Source organism: Rhinoderma darwinii, chromosome 7 (assembly GCF_050947455.1).
Source record: "Rhinoderma darwinii isolate aRhiDar2 chromosome 7, aRhiDar2.hap1, whole genome shotgun sequence".
Lineage (NCBI taxonomy): Eukaryota > Metazoa > Chordata > Amphibia > Anura > Rhinodermatidae > Rhinoderma > Rhinoderma darwinii.
This window is the reverse complement of record NC_134693.1, coordinates 143,470,923-143,486,898: the sequence shown is the minus strand read 5'-3', so window position 1 is coordinate 143,486,898 and position 15,976 is coordinate 143,470,923. Positions and strand designations below refer to the sequence as shown.

The window sequence follows — 15,976 nt, the reverse complement described above, 5'->3', positions numbered from 1 at the left end:
GGAGGCTGGTGTGGCATCATCTACAGGGAGGCAGGTGTGGCATCATCTACAGGGAGGCTGGTGTGGCATCATCTACAGGGAGGCTGGTGTGGCATCATCTACAGGGAGGCTGGTGTGGCATCATCTACAGGGAGGCAGGTGTGGCATCATCTACAGGGAGGCTGGTGTGGCATCATCTACAGGGAGGCAGGTGTGGCATCATCTACAGGGAGGCTGGTGTGGCATCATCTACAGGGAGGCTGGTGTGGCATCATCTACAGGGAGGCTGGTGTGGCATCATCTACAGGGAGGCTGGTGTGGCATCATCTACAGGGAGGCAGGTGTGGCATCATCTACAGGCAGGCTGGTGTGGCATCATCTACAGGGAGGCTGGTGTGGCATCATCTACAGGGAGGCAGGTGTGGCATCATCTACAGGGAGGCTGGTGTGGCATCATCTACAGGGAGGCTGGTGTGGCATCATCTACAGGGAGGCAGGTGTGGCATCATGTACAGGCAGGCTGGTGTGGCATCATCTACAGGGAGGCAGGTGTGGCATCATATACAGGGAGGTGTGTGGCATCATCTACAGGGAGGTGTGTGGCATCATATACAGGAGGTGTGTGGCATCATCTACAGGGAGGTGTGTGGCATCATATACAGGGAGGTGCGTGGCATCATATACAGGGGGCGTGTGGCATCATATACAGGGAGGTGTGTGACATCATATACAGGGAGGCGCGTGACATCATATACAGGGAGGCTGTAAATAGTGTCTAGGTGAACATGTGACCTTCCTTTGGTTGTTTTCAGGGGGTTGGGACAAAAAAAGACTGACCAATGAAATTCATCAGTTTTTTTAACGGCCATGAAAAACTGATGCAAAATGGATGTCAAACGGCTATTAAAAACGGACAGACGGACTTGAAATGGATGAAAATTTAGAGACAAACTGATGCAAAACGGCCATGAAATACTGACAGTTGATCAGTTTTAAATGGACATTTTTTTTCACTGTCGTGTGAATGAGGCCTTATACCGTAGATCCACATTGACAACTGCAGTAAAAATGCCTAAAAACAAGCTCCTTGTGTGAACGCGGCCCCAGGTCCATCGCTTTGTAAATCACACTGGACACCCCAGGACTTTATATACAAAGGTGACGTGGGCACAAATAGGAATTTTGTTTGCTCAGAACTGAGTGTTACACAATAATTGTGCGGTTACAATAAAAGATTTTGCCTTATTTTGTGAATTGTGAAAAAAAAAAAATGTTTGTCGTCACCAAATGCTGATGATCCGTGTTTCCCGGCTGCGTGCGTTTCCTACAGGGCAGCGGTGCCAGCTGTGGGGCATGCTGGGCAGTGTGGTTTTGTAGCAGTTGAAGGGCCGCAGGTCGGGTGCCACTGCTGAGGTGGTTGTCACAGTGTGTCGCGTGGTCTTATGTCTTCGTCTTTGTGATTGTTTCTCTTGATTTTCCACCGGCAGCATCTTGGACGTGACGTCATCTCCAGGTCAGAGGTCATCGCAGAATCCCAGCCCCCGGGGACGTAAATTGCTCATCGAGACGCCGGAGCCCTCAGTGACATTTACCAAAATCTTACATTGCCGAGGGTGAGTAGACTCGTCCCAATTATTACTTCCACATGACAAGAACCCCCATCATCCGCCCGGTAATCAGAATTCACTCTCCATTCATTGCTCAGTCGTCTGCAGGTTTCCGCATAAAGTAAGAATTATAAAAAAAATTGGAAAAAAACTAAAACTCCCCTCATCCCCCGAGTCGTCTTTCCCTGCGGAGTCTTTTAATCTTCTATTCAGCGGTTTCTTGATCTACATGGGGGACATATGCTGAGTGACAACTACTAAGGGGCCTCATTGCACCGTCCATAGGTGGGATACTCCTACTACACTGAAAGAGTGTCAGTCTTCACCGCAGTTCTGGCATTCTATTCATGCACCAGGGGGGCTCAGGGTGAGCAGTGTTAGAAGACCCTCCGTTAGGGGAGTGATTCAGCGCATGGAGGAATATGAGGGAAAACACGACAGTGGAGAGATAAATAGTTGCTCTGGGCCGGGTGCTGCATACAGGTGACGAGGAAAGGTTTAAAAGCCATGGTGGATGAGTTAGTGGGTTAAGAGCCCGGTTGTGTCTAGGGGGTAGATGGCATCATATTGTAATTAATGTGGGGATGAAGAAAGACCCTCTGCCCGGACCCTTCCATGGGGACAGTGATTCCTGATGTGACTGCTATAAATAATTCATATAAACATCCTGAGACAAAAATGTTTTATCAACAGTCAATTTCCATAAACCTGTATAGGTATGTACACACCTGGAGCGCGAGCCCACAGCGGAGCCTTGAAAATATTAAAACTGTAAAACAAAAGACCATAACAATAGTGAAAAGTCACACAGACTCCGACCCTCTGACAACACTTCAGTGCCCTCAGCACAGTCACAACCCCCCGCTCTGCAGCGTTTCCTTCAGTCCTATTGGTTGTTGCAGCCAGCAGGAGGCGCCGTCCCATCAGTTTGTTTCTTGCGGCGTTTGTTTAGTAATCTGTTGGTGGACGAGTTCAGATCTTTTATCTTCACTTGGTCGTAGTCGACTCTCATGGTGGCCAAAGCACTGGTCATTTCCTCCTGAGGAGAGAAGAAAGTGAGGAGAAAATCAGAGCACAGAGAGGGGAACAAGAACAAGACGCGGGAGAGAGGGGGACAAGGACAAGACGCGGGAGAGAGGGGGACAAGGACAAGACGCGGGAGAGAGGGGAACAAGGACAAGACGCGGGAGAGAGGGGGACAAGGACAAGACGCGGGAGAGAGGGGGACAAGGACAAGACGCGGGAGAGAGGGAAACAAGAACAAGACGCGGGAGAGAGGGGGACAAGGACAAGACGCGGGAGAGAGGGGGACAAGGACAAGACGCGGGAGAGAGGGGGACAAGGACAAGACGCGGGAGAGAGGGGGACAAGGACAAGACGCGGGAGAGAGGGGGACAAGGACAAGACGCGGGAGAGAGGGGAACAAGGACAAGACGCGGGAGAGAGGGGAACAAGGACAAGAGGCGGGAGAGAGGGGGACAAGGACAAGAGGCGGGAGAGAGGGGGACAAGGACAAGAGGCGGGAGAGAGGGGGACAAGGACAAGAGGCGGGAGAGAGGGGGACAAGGACAAGACGCGGGAGAGAGGGAGACAAGAACAAGACGCGGGAGAGAGGGGGACAAGGACAAGACGCGGGAGAGAGGGGAACAAGGACAAGACGCGGGAGAGAGGGGGACAAGGACAAGACGCGGGAGAGAGGGGGACAAGGACAAGACGCGGGAGAGAGGGGGACAAGGACAAGACGCGGGAGAGAGGGGAACAAGGACAAGACGCGGGAGAGAGGGGAACAAGGACAAGACGCGGGAGAGAGGGGAACAAGGACAAGAGGCGGGAGAGAGGGGGACAAGGACAAGACGCGGGAGAGAGGGGGACAAGGACAAGACGCGGGAGAGAGGGGAACAAGGACAAGACGCGGGAGAGAGGGGAACAAGGACAAGACCCTGGAGAGAGGGGAACAAGGACAAGACGAGGGGGACAAGGACAAGACGCGGGAGAGAGGGGGACAAGGACAAGACGCGGGAGAGAGGGGGACAAGGACAAGACGCGGGAGAGAGGGGAACAAGGACAAGAGGCGGGAGAGAGGGGAACAAGGACAAGAGGCGGGAGAGAGGGGGATAAGGACAAGACGCGGGAGAGAGGGGAACAAGGACAAGACGCGGGAGAGAGGGGGACAAGGACAAGAGGCGGGAGAGAGGGGGACAAGGACAAGAGGCGGGAGAGAGGGGGACAAGGACAAGACGCGGGAGAGAGGGGAACAAGGACAAGACGCGGGAGAGAGGGGAGCAAGGACAAGAGGCGGGAGAGAGGGGAACAAGAACAAGACGCGGGAGAGAGGGGGACAAGGACAAGACGCGGGAGAGAGGGGAACAAGGACAAGACGCGGGAGAGAGGGGAACAAGGACAAGACGCGGGAGAGAGGGGAACAAGGACAAGAGGCGGGAGAGGGGAACAAGGACAAGAGGCGGGAGAGAGGGGAACAAGGACAAGACGCGGGAGAGAGGGGAACAAGGACAAGACGCGGGAGAGAGGGGGACAAGGACAAGAGGCGGGAGAGAGGGGAACAAGGACAAGACGCGGGAGAGAGGGGAACAAGGACAAGACGCGGGAGAGAGGGGAACAACGACAAGACGCGGGAGAGAGGGGGACAAGGACAAGATGCGGGAGAGAGGGGGACAAGGACAAGACGCGGGAGAGAGGGGAACAAGGACAAGACGCGGGAGAGAGGGGAACAAGGACAAGACGCGGGAGAGAGGGGGACAAGACGCGGGAGAGAGGGGAACAAGGACAAGACGCGGGAGAGAGGGGAACAAGGACAAGACGCGGGAGAGAGGGGAACAAGGACAAGACGCGGGAGAGAGGGGAACAAGGACAAGCGGCGGGAGAGAGGGGAACAAGGACAAGACCCTGGAGAGAGGGGAACAAGGACAAGACCCTGGAGAGAGGGGAACAAGGACAAGAGGCGGGAGAGAGGGGAACAAGGACAAGAGGCGGGAGAGAGGGGAACCAGGACAAGACGCGGGAGAGAGGGGAACCAGGACAAGAGGCGGGAGAGAAGGGAACAAGGACAAGACACGGGAGAGAGGGGAACAAGGACAAGACGCGGGAGAGAGGGGAGCAAGGACAAGACACGGGAGAGAAGGGAACAAGGACAAGACGCGGGAGAGAGGGGAACAAGGACAAGACGCGGGAGAGAGGGGAACAAGGACAAGACGCGGGAGAGAGGGGAACAAGGACAAGACGCGGGAGAGAGGGGAACAAGGACAAGACGCGGGAGAGAGGGGAACAAGGACAAGACGCGGGAGAGAGGGGAACAAGGACAAGACGCGGGAGAGAGGGGAACAAGGACAAGACGCGGGAGAGAGGGGAACAAGGACAAGACGCGGGAGAGAGGGGAACAAGGACAAGAGGCGGGAGAGAGGGGAACAAGGACAAGAGGCGGGAGAGAGGGGAACAAGGACAAGACCCTGGAGAGAGGGGAACAAGGACAAGAGGCGGGAGAGAGGGGAACAAGGACAAGAGGCGGGAGAGAGGGGAACAAGGACAAGAGGCGGGAGAGAGGGGAACAAGGACAAGAGGCGGGAGAGAGGGGAACAAGGACAAGACCCAGGAGAGAGTTTCTCCTCCTGTTTTGCCCCATGGAAAATGGGCCAAGAGACAGAAGACCAGGAGGAGAAGAGCTGGGGTAGAAAGTGGAGATCTAGGATCAGAGAGAAGATCAACTGGAAAAGACCTGAGATCATGGAATGAGGATCACAAAAAATCAGGAGGGTCATATCCGGAAGAAAGGATCAGAAGGAAAAGGTCTGGAATCAGACAAAGAAGATCATTGGGATTAGGGTAGAAGGATCAGGTAGAGATCAGGATGTGGAGAGCTGTAAACTGGGTAAGAAATAAAGGAACAAGGAAAGGAGATCAAAATGAGAAGATGTAGGATAAGGAAGAGATCCGGAATCATAGAAAATAGCAAAGGGAGAAGAACTGCGATCAATAAAATATATGAGGATTAAAATCTGGGATCGATGAGAAGATCGGGTGGAAAACATCTAGAATGAGAGGAGGAAGAAGAACAATGGGATAGAAAAATCAAGGATCAGAGAGAGAGAAGACGAAGAAGAGAAAATATGAGTTCAGGTGGAGAATATTAGATCAGGATGAGGAGAGCTAAAATGTGGGGAGAAGATCTAGAATCAGATGAAGGAAAAATCTAGAATCTGAGGAAGAGAAGATCAGGACTAGTAATGGAATCAGAAGATCAGGGATCAGAAAGAGAAGATCTAGGATCAGGAATAGGAGATCAGGAGGAGATCTGGAGAAAATTTGAGATCAGATAGAGAAGATCTGGTGCAGATTTGAGATCAGGAGAAGGTCTGGGATCAGGAAGAGGAGATCAGAGGGAGAAGATCTGGGTGAGGAGATCAGAGGGAGAAGATCTGGGTGAGGAGATCAGAGGGAGAAGATTTGGGATCAGGGAGAGATCAGGGGGAGGAGATCTGGGATCAGGGTGAGAAGATCTGGCATCAGGGAGAGATCAGAGTGAGGAGATCAGAGGGAAAAGATCTGGGTGAGGAGTTCAGAGGGAGAAGATTTGGGATCAGGGAGAGATCAGAGGGAGGAGATCTGGGATCAGGGGGAGAAGATCTGGGATCAGGGGGAGAAGATCTGGGATCAGGGGGAGAAGATCTGGGATCAGGGTGAGGAGATCGAGAGGAGAGGGTCTGGGATTGAGACTTCAGGCAGTGTGTTGCGTTGTTCACGGGATAACCACCCACCTTCACTTCATCCCAGTGTTCTTTGTCCTCCTGCAGGACCCGGGCTGTGTGGAGTGGAGTCTGAGGAACCGCCATAGATTGCTGTAGACAAGAAACACAGTCACCAAGGACTCAACATACGACTGGACTGTTACATAACAAATAGGGATAGATGTGGGGAAGAAAAACCTGAAGTGTCGACAGTCTGCAGGCGGAGAGATGTGCTGCAGGTGTACGTCACACAGCGCCACCTTGTGGGTAAAACTATGACTCCTCACATAACCTTCCACCTTATAGAAACGTCATCAGGTTTCCATGCGACCCCTGACCCTGAGATCTGATCTTTGGCGGCAGTCACAAATAAGAACCCCAAGTGTGACCCCGATGTGAGACATTTATCATGGGAGACGTTTTATAAGTGTATGACCCCCCCCCCCCCCCCGATCTACGGACAAATCTGCCCCACCCACGGATGAGCTGGACGTACGTTTATCCAGCGGTGGTTCATGAACTGGGTGATCGTCATCCTCTCGGTCGGCTCCGTCCTCAGAAGGTGCTGGATCATCTGTTTAGCTGTGGACGGAGGATGGGCAGGAGATTACACACAAGTCCGTGAAACCCGTCCCCACCAATCACAGTGAGCGCTGCGGTTTACCCTTTGGCCATTAGGACGTAGCGGATTTTTTTACCTGACTGAATTACGAGAGACAAAACTTTTTTTTCCGCTGACGCCGCGTGAAGTCGTGTTTTTTGCGTTTCGGATGGGCGGCACGTAGAAGTTACCGTTATAATTATTTTTAAAGCGGAATTTGCAAAAAATTTCTATTACGTTTTTATTTTGCGGTTTTTTTCAGTTTTCTCCGAACACCTGGAATTCCGTTTTACATTTTTTGGTCGGTTTTAGCGATTCAGGGGATTTTTTTTATATTTTATGGCTTTTAATATAAACGGTTGTACAATGTCCAGGCAGCGCGGGGGCGACAGCGGCTTCCACAGGACAGCGTGGGGGCGACAGCGGCTTCCACAGGGCAGCGCGGGGTCGACAGCGGCTTCCACAGGACAGCGTGGGGGCGACAGCGGCTTCCACAGGGCAGCGCGGGGTCGACAGCGGCTTCCACAGGGCAGCGCGGGGGCGACAGCGGCTTCCACAGGACAGCGCGGGGGCGACAGCGGCTTCCACAGGACAGCGCGGGGGCGACAGCGGCTTCCACAGGGCAGCGCGGGGTCGACAGCGGCTTCCACAGGGCAGCGCGGGGGCGACAGCGGCTTCCACAGGACAGCGCGGGGGCGACAGCGGCTTCCACAGGGCAGCGCGGGGTCGACAGCGGCTTCCACAGGGCAGCGCGGGGGCGACAGCGGCTTCCACAGGACAGCGCGGGGGCGACAGCGGCTTCCACAGGACAGCGCGGGGGCGACAGCGGCTTCCACAGGGCAGCGCGGGGCGACAGCGGCTTCCACAGGGCAGCGCGGGGCGACAGCGGCTTCCACAGGGCAGCGGCTTCCACAGGGCAGCGCGGGGGCCATTCTCAGATTCCTTATAATCGCCGACGACCGCCCACAAGATTGATCCTCTCCCCCCTGTGATCCCATGATCGCCGTATTACAAGGGTTAAACGGCCAAGATCTGTGTTTTCTCTGATTCCGGCCGTTGCTGCGGGTTGGCGACTTTCAATCGCACCCGCTAACACCCCCGTCCCCCACCGGAGAGAGCACGGGCACAACTGCTGTGATTCTGACCACAGCGGCGCAAATACTGGCTCCCACGCCGCACATTTACAGCGCATGTCGCCGAGGTGTTAAGCAGACTTTAGTGTAACGTTTACCACAGATTATGAGCGCCAATTACTGACTGTTATGACATTGTTTCCATGCTGGTAAAACCCTGTAAAGTGGCCACAAATTACAACAGGGTCTGCTCCACCTGACATTATTACAACAGGGTCTGCTCCACCTGACATTATTACAACAGGGTCTGCTCCACCTGACATTATTACAACAGGGTCTGCTCCACCTGACATTATTACAATTCTTTTATATAATTGTGGCATTTTTAACATTCCTCAGTTATAATCTGCAAGTAACATTTCTGAACTTTTCTTCTACTGATCTTGATTTGCAGCCCGCATTATACTCCAGTCACATCCGGAGCAGTACATTCTGCTGGTTTCCTGTGCACAGTTACAAGCTGTTAGGTCACATGTCTGTCAGCGGGGGTGGAGCTAATCTGCGGTCCTTTTTTTTTTTTTTTTTTTTTTTTAATGGCAGCCAGCAGAATTTTGAAAGCAGCTTTGGGTGTGACTGGAGAAAAGGACACAACAAAATGTCTGAAATGCACAAATAACTTTTACACAAGTTCCAAGCGGATAATTAGAAAACGGCGGAAGGCCCCTTTAAGGCAACGAACCTTCGTCTGACACCTCGTTCCACTCCGGTGCTGGGAATTCATACTGCCCCATACGGATTCTCTTCTTCATCCCGGGGGAGATGGCCTGGCCCGTGTTTGAATAGAAAGGAGGGTAACCGCAGAGCCTGCGGATCAGAACAGACCACAACCGGTTACTGCTTCCTGATCTCAAACACTCTGGGATCTGGGAAAGCTGGGTGACGACCACTATGGTGATTACAGCTCCTGCAGGATATGGCACCCGGCTTTCCCAAGCTACAGAATGGAAACATTTTGCAGTGATGCCCCCCATGTCCCCAAATTGCTGCATAACTAGGCAGACCCATTCAGAATCCATGGAAAGCTGGGTGACAATCCCTATAGTGGCCATAATATTGTCACCCAGACTAATAGGACTGAGAAGAGTCACGGAGAGGGGTGGATGAGCGGCAGCCAGTAATGAGGGGCACAGTGCGTTACACTTACAGGATATACATGATGACCCCCAGCGACCACATGTCACATGACTTGTCATACTTCTCTGGACCCAGCACCTCAGGAGCTGCAAAGAGGAGAGGAGCTGTTACAATGTGTCAGTGGCTGAATGACTGGAAAAAACGACACCCAGGAATCCCCGGCCGCCCTATTTACTACCTCCCCCTGCACTCACCCACGTAGTACGGAGTGTAGCACGGGGTCTGCAGCGCGTTCTGAATCGTCGTCTCCTTAGAAAAGCCAAAATCCGTGATCTTCAGCTCCGCGTTACTGTCCCTGGACGTGTAGAGGAGATTCTCAGGCTGGAGGATCCAGGGGAGAAATCAGAAGAAGAGACACCAGAGAACACCCGTCAGTAAGAACAGTCAGAATAAGAGACCCCAGATAACACCCGTCAGTAAGAACAGTCAGAATAAGAGACCCCAGATAACACCCGTCAGTAAGAACAGTCAGAATAAGAGACCCCAGATAACACCCGTCAGTAAGAACAGTCAGAATAAGAGACACCAGATAACACCCGTCAGTAAGAACAGTCAGAATGAGACACCAGATGACACCCGTCAGTAAGAACAGTCAGAATGAGACCCCAGATAACACCCGTCAGTAAGAAGAGTCAGAAGAGACACCAGATAACACCCGTCAGTAAGAAGAGTCAGAAGAGACACCAGATAACACCCGTCAGTAAGAACAGTCAGAATAAGAGATACCAGATAACACCAGTCAGTAAGAACAGTCAGAATGAGACACCAGATGACACCCGTCAGTAAGAACAGTCAGAATGAGACACCAGATGACACCCGTCAGTAAGAACAGTCAGAATAAGAGACACCAGATAACACCCGTCAGTAAGAACAGTCAGAATGAGAGACCAGATGACACCCGTCAGTAAGAACAGTCAGAAGAAGAGACACCAGATAACACCCATCAGTAAGAAGAGTCAGAAAAAGAGACACCAGATGACACCCGTCAGTAAGAACAGTCAGAATGAGAGACCAGATGACACCCGTCAGTAAAAACAGTCAGAATAAGAGACACCAGATAACACCCGTCAGTAAGAACAGTCAGAATGAGAGACCCCCTCCACCACGGTCACTCAGCAGCTGCGGGGGCCGCCCCCATGGTCACACCTTGACGTCTCTGTGAGCGATGTCCAGTCCGTGCAGATGCTGAATGGCCATTCCGATGTCCCGCATGATTTCAGAGGCCTCTGGAGACAAATAACATCATTAGAATATTTCTAGAAGGTGGAGGCCGCCCATAACCAATTCCTTACCATATTTATTTATCATATCTCTGCTTGCTGTCAGTCAATGTTGATGTAATTGCTAGCATCCAGAGGCTGAAAACCCATCTTGACCTCATCCTGCTCACACAGCTGATGGGTTTGTTACAATGTAAAAGAGAACAGCTCCTGATTTTCAGCGTTTTTTTAATCAAACTCACGTTTTTCGCTGAGTTTTTCTATAGTCAACGAAAAACGGCTCCAAAAACGGCTCAAGACGTGACCTGCACTTCTTTTTTGCTGCCTTAAAAAATGTTCACTCAGCCGAAAATAAGCCGTGTGAACATACCCCAACAAGTCTGTCAGCTGTGTGAGCAGGATACTGCTCTACCTCTGAATGTAAACTATAAATGTTCCTATTCACCAAGAGCAAGCAGAGATCTTGAAAATGGTGAAATGGAAACACAAGGTAAGATTGAGGATGCTATGGCCATATTTATAAATATTGATCCAGCCCTCACCTCGCTCCGTGAACGCCTGGTCCCCTCTCTTCTGGATCCGGGTGAAGAGCTCGCCGCCCTGCATACTAAGACAAGACACGGGAGCCACAGTGAGCAACAGGGAGGAAATAGGGGAGAGCTGCCGTAAAGTGAGCTGCTGTAAAACACTGACCCCCGCGAGGTGGCGTCCTGTTCACTATTACATACAGGAGTCACGTGACCAGCGCGTCTATAGCCGGGGGCCGCGTGCAGGTTATTATCACGACTGCCAGATGTTATATTAGGTTGTGGCTTTATACGGATCAGTTCACACGTGGCACAGTTTTGTGTGGATTCTGCACTGGAAATCCGCGACAATTCTGGGTGGAATTCACCGCGCTGCGCACATTTCAAAACGTTAATTGTGTTGCGCATTTGTTGGAGATTTTCACCGTGGATTTTATCTTTTGCAATGGAAAGTGCGGGATCCGTGGCAAAACCACGACAAAATCCGTGGCAACTCTGTGACGTGTGAACTCAGCCTATCAGTGGCCTCCATTATATCCTTGGCTCTGCAGGAGGTCACAACACGATGGGAGTTGTAGTTTTGCAATAACTGGAGAATGACAGGCTGAAGACCCCGTGTTATATTATTCCAGAAAACGACCGAACACGCGATGTTTATATAATACCGTAATATCCGTTATAATGTTACAATCTCCTCACACTATTATATACTACATTGTATTGTATCGTTGTGTTACATTGTATTATATCGTTGTGTTACATTGTATTATACCGTTGTGTTACATTGTATTATACCGTTGCGTTACATTGTATTATACCGTTGTGTTACATTGTATTATATCGTTGCGTTACATTGTATTATATCGTTGCGTTACATTGTATTATATCGTTGCGTTACATTGTATTATATCGTTGCGTTACATTGTATTATATCGTTGCGTTACATTGTATTATATCGTTGCGTTACATTGTATTATACCGTTGCGTTACATTGTATTATACCGTTGCGTTACATTGTATTATATCGTTGCGTTACATTGTATTATATCGTTGTGTTACATTGTATTATACCGTTGTGTTACATTGTATTATATCGTTGTGTTACATTGTATTATATCGTTGTGTTACATTGTATTATATCGTTGCGTTACATTGTATTATATCGTTGTGTTACATTGTATTATATCGTTGCGTTACATTGTATTATATCGTTGTGTTACATTGTATTATATCGTTGCGTTACATTGTATTATATCGTTGTGTTACATTGTATTATACCGTTGTGTTACATTGTATTATATCGTTGTGTTACATTGTATTATACCGTTGTGTTACATTGTATTATACCGTTGTGTTACATTGTATTATACCGTTGTGTTACATTGTATTATACCGTTGTGTTACATTGTATTATACCGTTGTGTTACATTGTATTATACCGTTGCGTTACATTGTATTGTATCGTTGCGTTACATTGTATTGTATCGTTGCGTTACATTGTATTGTATCGTTGCGTTACATTGTATTGTATCGTTGCGTTACATTGTATTAGATCGTTGCGTTACATTGTATTGTATCGTTGCGTTACATTGTATTAGATCGTTGCGTTACATTGTATTATACCGTTGCGTTACATTGTATTATACCGTTGCGTTACATTGTATTGTATCGTTGCGTTACATTGTATTGTATCGTTGCGTTACATTGTATTGTATCGTTGCGTTACATTGTATTGTATCGATCGTTGCGTTACATTGTATTGTATCGTTGCGTTACATTGTATTATATCGTTGCGTTACATTGTATTAGATCGTTGCGTTACATTGTATCGTTGCGTTACATTGTATTACATTATTATATCACTTTGTTACGTCGTTGTATTGTAACATTTCTGCGCCGTTCTCACCACTCCATGACAATGAGCAGACATCGCTTCCCTCGGTGGATGTTCTCATAGACGTCGAGCACGGACACGATGTGCGGCCCCCCTGACGCTCTGGTGTGGTAATCCATCTCTCGCCGGGATTTGGGGCTGTCATAGAGAATCTGGGGGGTCACAGAGGAGGTCGAGGTAAATAAAGGAGAACTCCAGCAGAGACATCAAATTACAGGAAAAAATATGAAGCGGTGACTCCGCCCACAACTCGTCTCCATTTATGTGTGGTTTTTTTGCTGCAGTTGTCACCTCTCTATAACGATCACTATATGAGGTGTCTTAAAGGGGAACTCCACCGTCTACATCATTTCTGCTGTATAAATATTTATTAGATATATTCTATTTGAAGCAGATGATGGTAATACCTGGAACCCCCGGGCCCCTGGGGCCCCTCTCCGCAGTTGTCTGTACCTCAGAACGATCAGTTTCAGTCTGGAGCGATGATATAACTGACCAGAAGTCTGCAGTCCTGTGCTCTGATCGCTCAGTGTTGTCATAGGGACACTGCGTGGATCTAAATCACCAACCACTAGTTTGTATGTAGATGTTGATGGTGACACAATGTCCCTTTGACAACACTGAACTGCCAGTACAGAACAGGAAGTGTTATCATGAGGATATAGCAGAAGAGGAGCTGAAGGTTCCAGACTTGTACCTGATCATTGATCTCTCCGCACAGGACGCAGGGGCTTTCACTCCACCCAAATAATTCACCCCCAAACCACGGCTTTATTTACCAGCAACATATAGGACGGGACATGATCCCTACATACACCTCATCCAGGGACGCGCCCCATGAGTCACCGGCTCCTGATGCCCCCAATATCTACAGTCTGGGGTGAACTGCTACATGGAGCACATGATACGCTGCCCCTTTAAGAACTGGGAAATTGGGGTTCACAATTTCAGTCGACCATAAATGTGATTGAAGGGGGAGGGGTAACTCTGCCTAGAGACGGGCGCGCCGCAGTGAGATAAATATAAGGTGTATAATGTACGGGTCAGGGCCATGAAAACGCCTCAACAGCGAGGAAAACAGCGGTTACATCTCCGTCGTCCTCCGCAGCGCCTGCCCATCCTCCACCGCTGCCGACGAGAACCGCTCCGCTGCTATGAAGGAAATTACCGCAATTGTTTCTAGAAAAGCTGTTTATGTGTCAGGTACATTCTGTGCGGGATAAATCACGTCTTAAAGGGCCGGTAACCCTCGCAGTCTGGGCTTATATCAGTGCTGGAGCGTAATAAGAGGAGCGGCTGATATAGAAGGTTCTCAGCACTGGGGAGATGTGACATAAAGTAGGGGTCATGGGGGAGGGGAGGCTCCTGTCACTCATCCCATTGAAGAACAATACAGTCATCCTCTCCCCAGCCTGAACTGGCTGATAACAGGGAGCAGTAGACGGTAATGGAAAATTGGGCTGCAGGTGTATTTTTCCGTGAATTCGCTGCCGGGAGCTTTGTTTTTCCAGAACGCTACTGTCCACACACACGGTTCCCGCAGTGGCTCGTTGGGCCCTAACAATTGGCCCCCAGCTGCTAGAAGTTGTACATACACCAGAGATTCTGCAGCTTCAGAGCTGAACTCTCCCAGCATCCCCTGCTTGTTTAGTGTCTGCACAGCGCTTGCTGTGGTGAATTGCATTCTGGGATCGGTGTTCGCTCTTTTGCGCAGATCAGCAGAGGCTTCGTGTCCAGCGCAGCCTGAAGGTGACCCTCCCCTCCCCCAGCACCCTGGGCTCCGGATAATGACTAAGCCGTCGACTCGAGCTCCTAATCAGATGAAGAAATGGAAGAAAATACGACCCGGCCGCGTGCGAACGCCATAACCTGCGATCAGGCCAGGGATGTCACATTGTGACGAAAACTGCTGCGGGTAGAGAGTGACAATCATCAGCAACATAAAAAAACACCCCCCTCCCCCCAGGAGATTGGAGTGGGAACGACATGATGGCGAACAAGGATTTAAAGGGGTTGTCCAGGATTAATAAAACATGGTGGCTTTCTTCCAAAAACAGCGCCAGCCCAGTCCATGGGTCGTGTCTGGTGTTGCAGCTCTATCTATTGAAGTGAATAGGGCCGAGCTGCAATACCTGACACAACCTGTGGACGAGTGTGGCGCTGTTTTAAAGGAAAACCTCCATGTTTTTCTAGTCCAGGGCAACCCCTTCCTGCATGAAACGCCGAACTCAGACCGATGGCCAAAAAGACAAAATTTCTTGAAGGAAACTCCACCCAAAAACACAAATGTTTATTGTGGGTGGAGTTGCCAGTAAGGGCAAAGCCCCACGTGACGGAATTGCTCTTGAATTCCGCTGCGGACACTCTGCAGCGTTAATCCGCAGCGGAGCCGTTTCTCCATTGCCTTCCACTTCTATTTAGAAGTGTTCGTTTAGACGATGCGTAACATTCCGCTGCGGGAGCATAGGCTGCGGAGCGGAATTTGGTGTCCGCAGCATGCTCTGTCTGTTGCGGAGCAGTGGCGGACTGGTTGCGGACTCATGGCGGAATTTCTCCATTGACTTCAATGGAGATTCTAAGTTCCGCAATGAAGTCCGCAGCTGTCATGCACATGTTATGTGTGCTGCGGATGCGTCTTGCTTTTTTAACTTGACATTTCTTCATTCTGGCTGGACCTATGTATTTCTAGGTCTACAGCCAGACTGAGGAAGTCAATGGGGCTCCCGTAATGACGGGAGCGTTGCTAGGAGACGTCAGTAAATAGTCACTGTCCAGGGTGCTGAAAGAGTTAAGCGATCGGCAGTAACTGTTTCTGCACCCTGGACAGTGACTACCGATCCCAATATACCGCAACCTGTAAAAAAAATAGAAGTTCATACTTACCGAGAACTCCCTGCTTCTGTCTCCAGTCCGGCCTCCCAGGATGACGTTTCAGTCTAAGTGACGGCTGCAGCCAATCACAGGCCAATAACAGGCTGCAGCCAATCACAGGCCAATCACAGGCTGCAGCGGTCACATGGACTGCCGCGTCATCCAGGGAGGTCGGGCTGGATGCCGAAAGAGGGACGCGTCACCAAGACAACGGGCGGTAAGTATGAATTTCTTTGACTTTCTCTAGGGAAAGTGCTGTCCCTTCTCTCTA

The 15,976-nt window shown here is 50.3% G+C and overlaps 1 protein-coding gene across 2 annotated transcripts in view; it reads right to left on the bottom strand.

Moving 5' to 3' along the window:
• Nucleotides 1–2,251: 2,251 nt before the first annotated feature.
• Nucleotides 2,252–15,976, bottom strand: part of MAPKAPK3 (MAPK activated protein kinase 3) — a 35,203-nt gene continuing 21,478 nt past the window's right edge. For both annotated transcript variants that reach the window (XM_075831933.1, XM_075831934.1), the window contains exons 2-10: nucleotides 12,847–12,986; nucleotides 10,956–11,020; nucleotides 10,340–10,419; nucleotides 9,388–9,514; nucleotides 9,204–9,279; nucleotides 8,739–8,863; nucleotides 6,822–6,907; nucleotides 6,356–6,436; nucleotides 2,252–2,625 (exon numbers count right to left, since the gene is read on the bottom strand). In XM_075831933.1, the coding sequence (XP_075688048.1) occupies nucleotides 2,473–2,625; nucleotides 6,356–6,436; nucleotides 6,822–6,907; nucleotides 8,739–8,863; nucleotides 9,204–9,279; nucleotides 9,388–9,514; nucleotides 10,340–10,419; nucleotides 10,956–11,020; nucleotides 12,847–12,986 (933 nt within the window). In that variant the 3' untranslated portion in view covers nucleotides 2,252–2,472. The remainder of the gene's footprint in view (nucleotides 2,626–6,355; nucleotides 6,437–6,821; nucleotides 6,908–8,738; nucleotides 8,864–9,203; nucleotides 9,280–9,387; nucleotides 9,515–10,339; nucleotides 10,420–10,955; nucleotides 11,021–12,846; nucleotides 12,987–15,976) is intronic.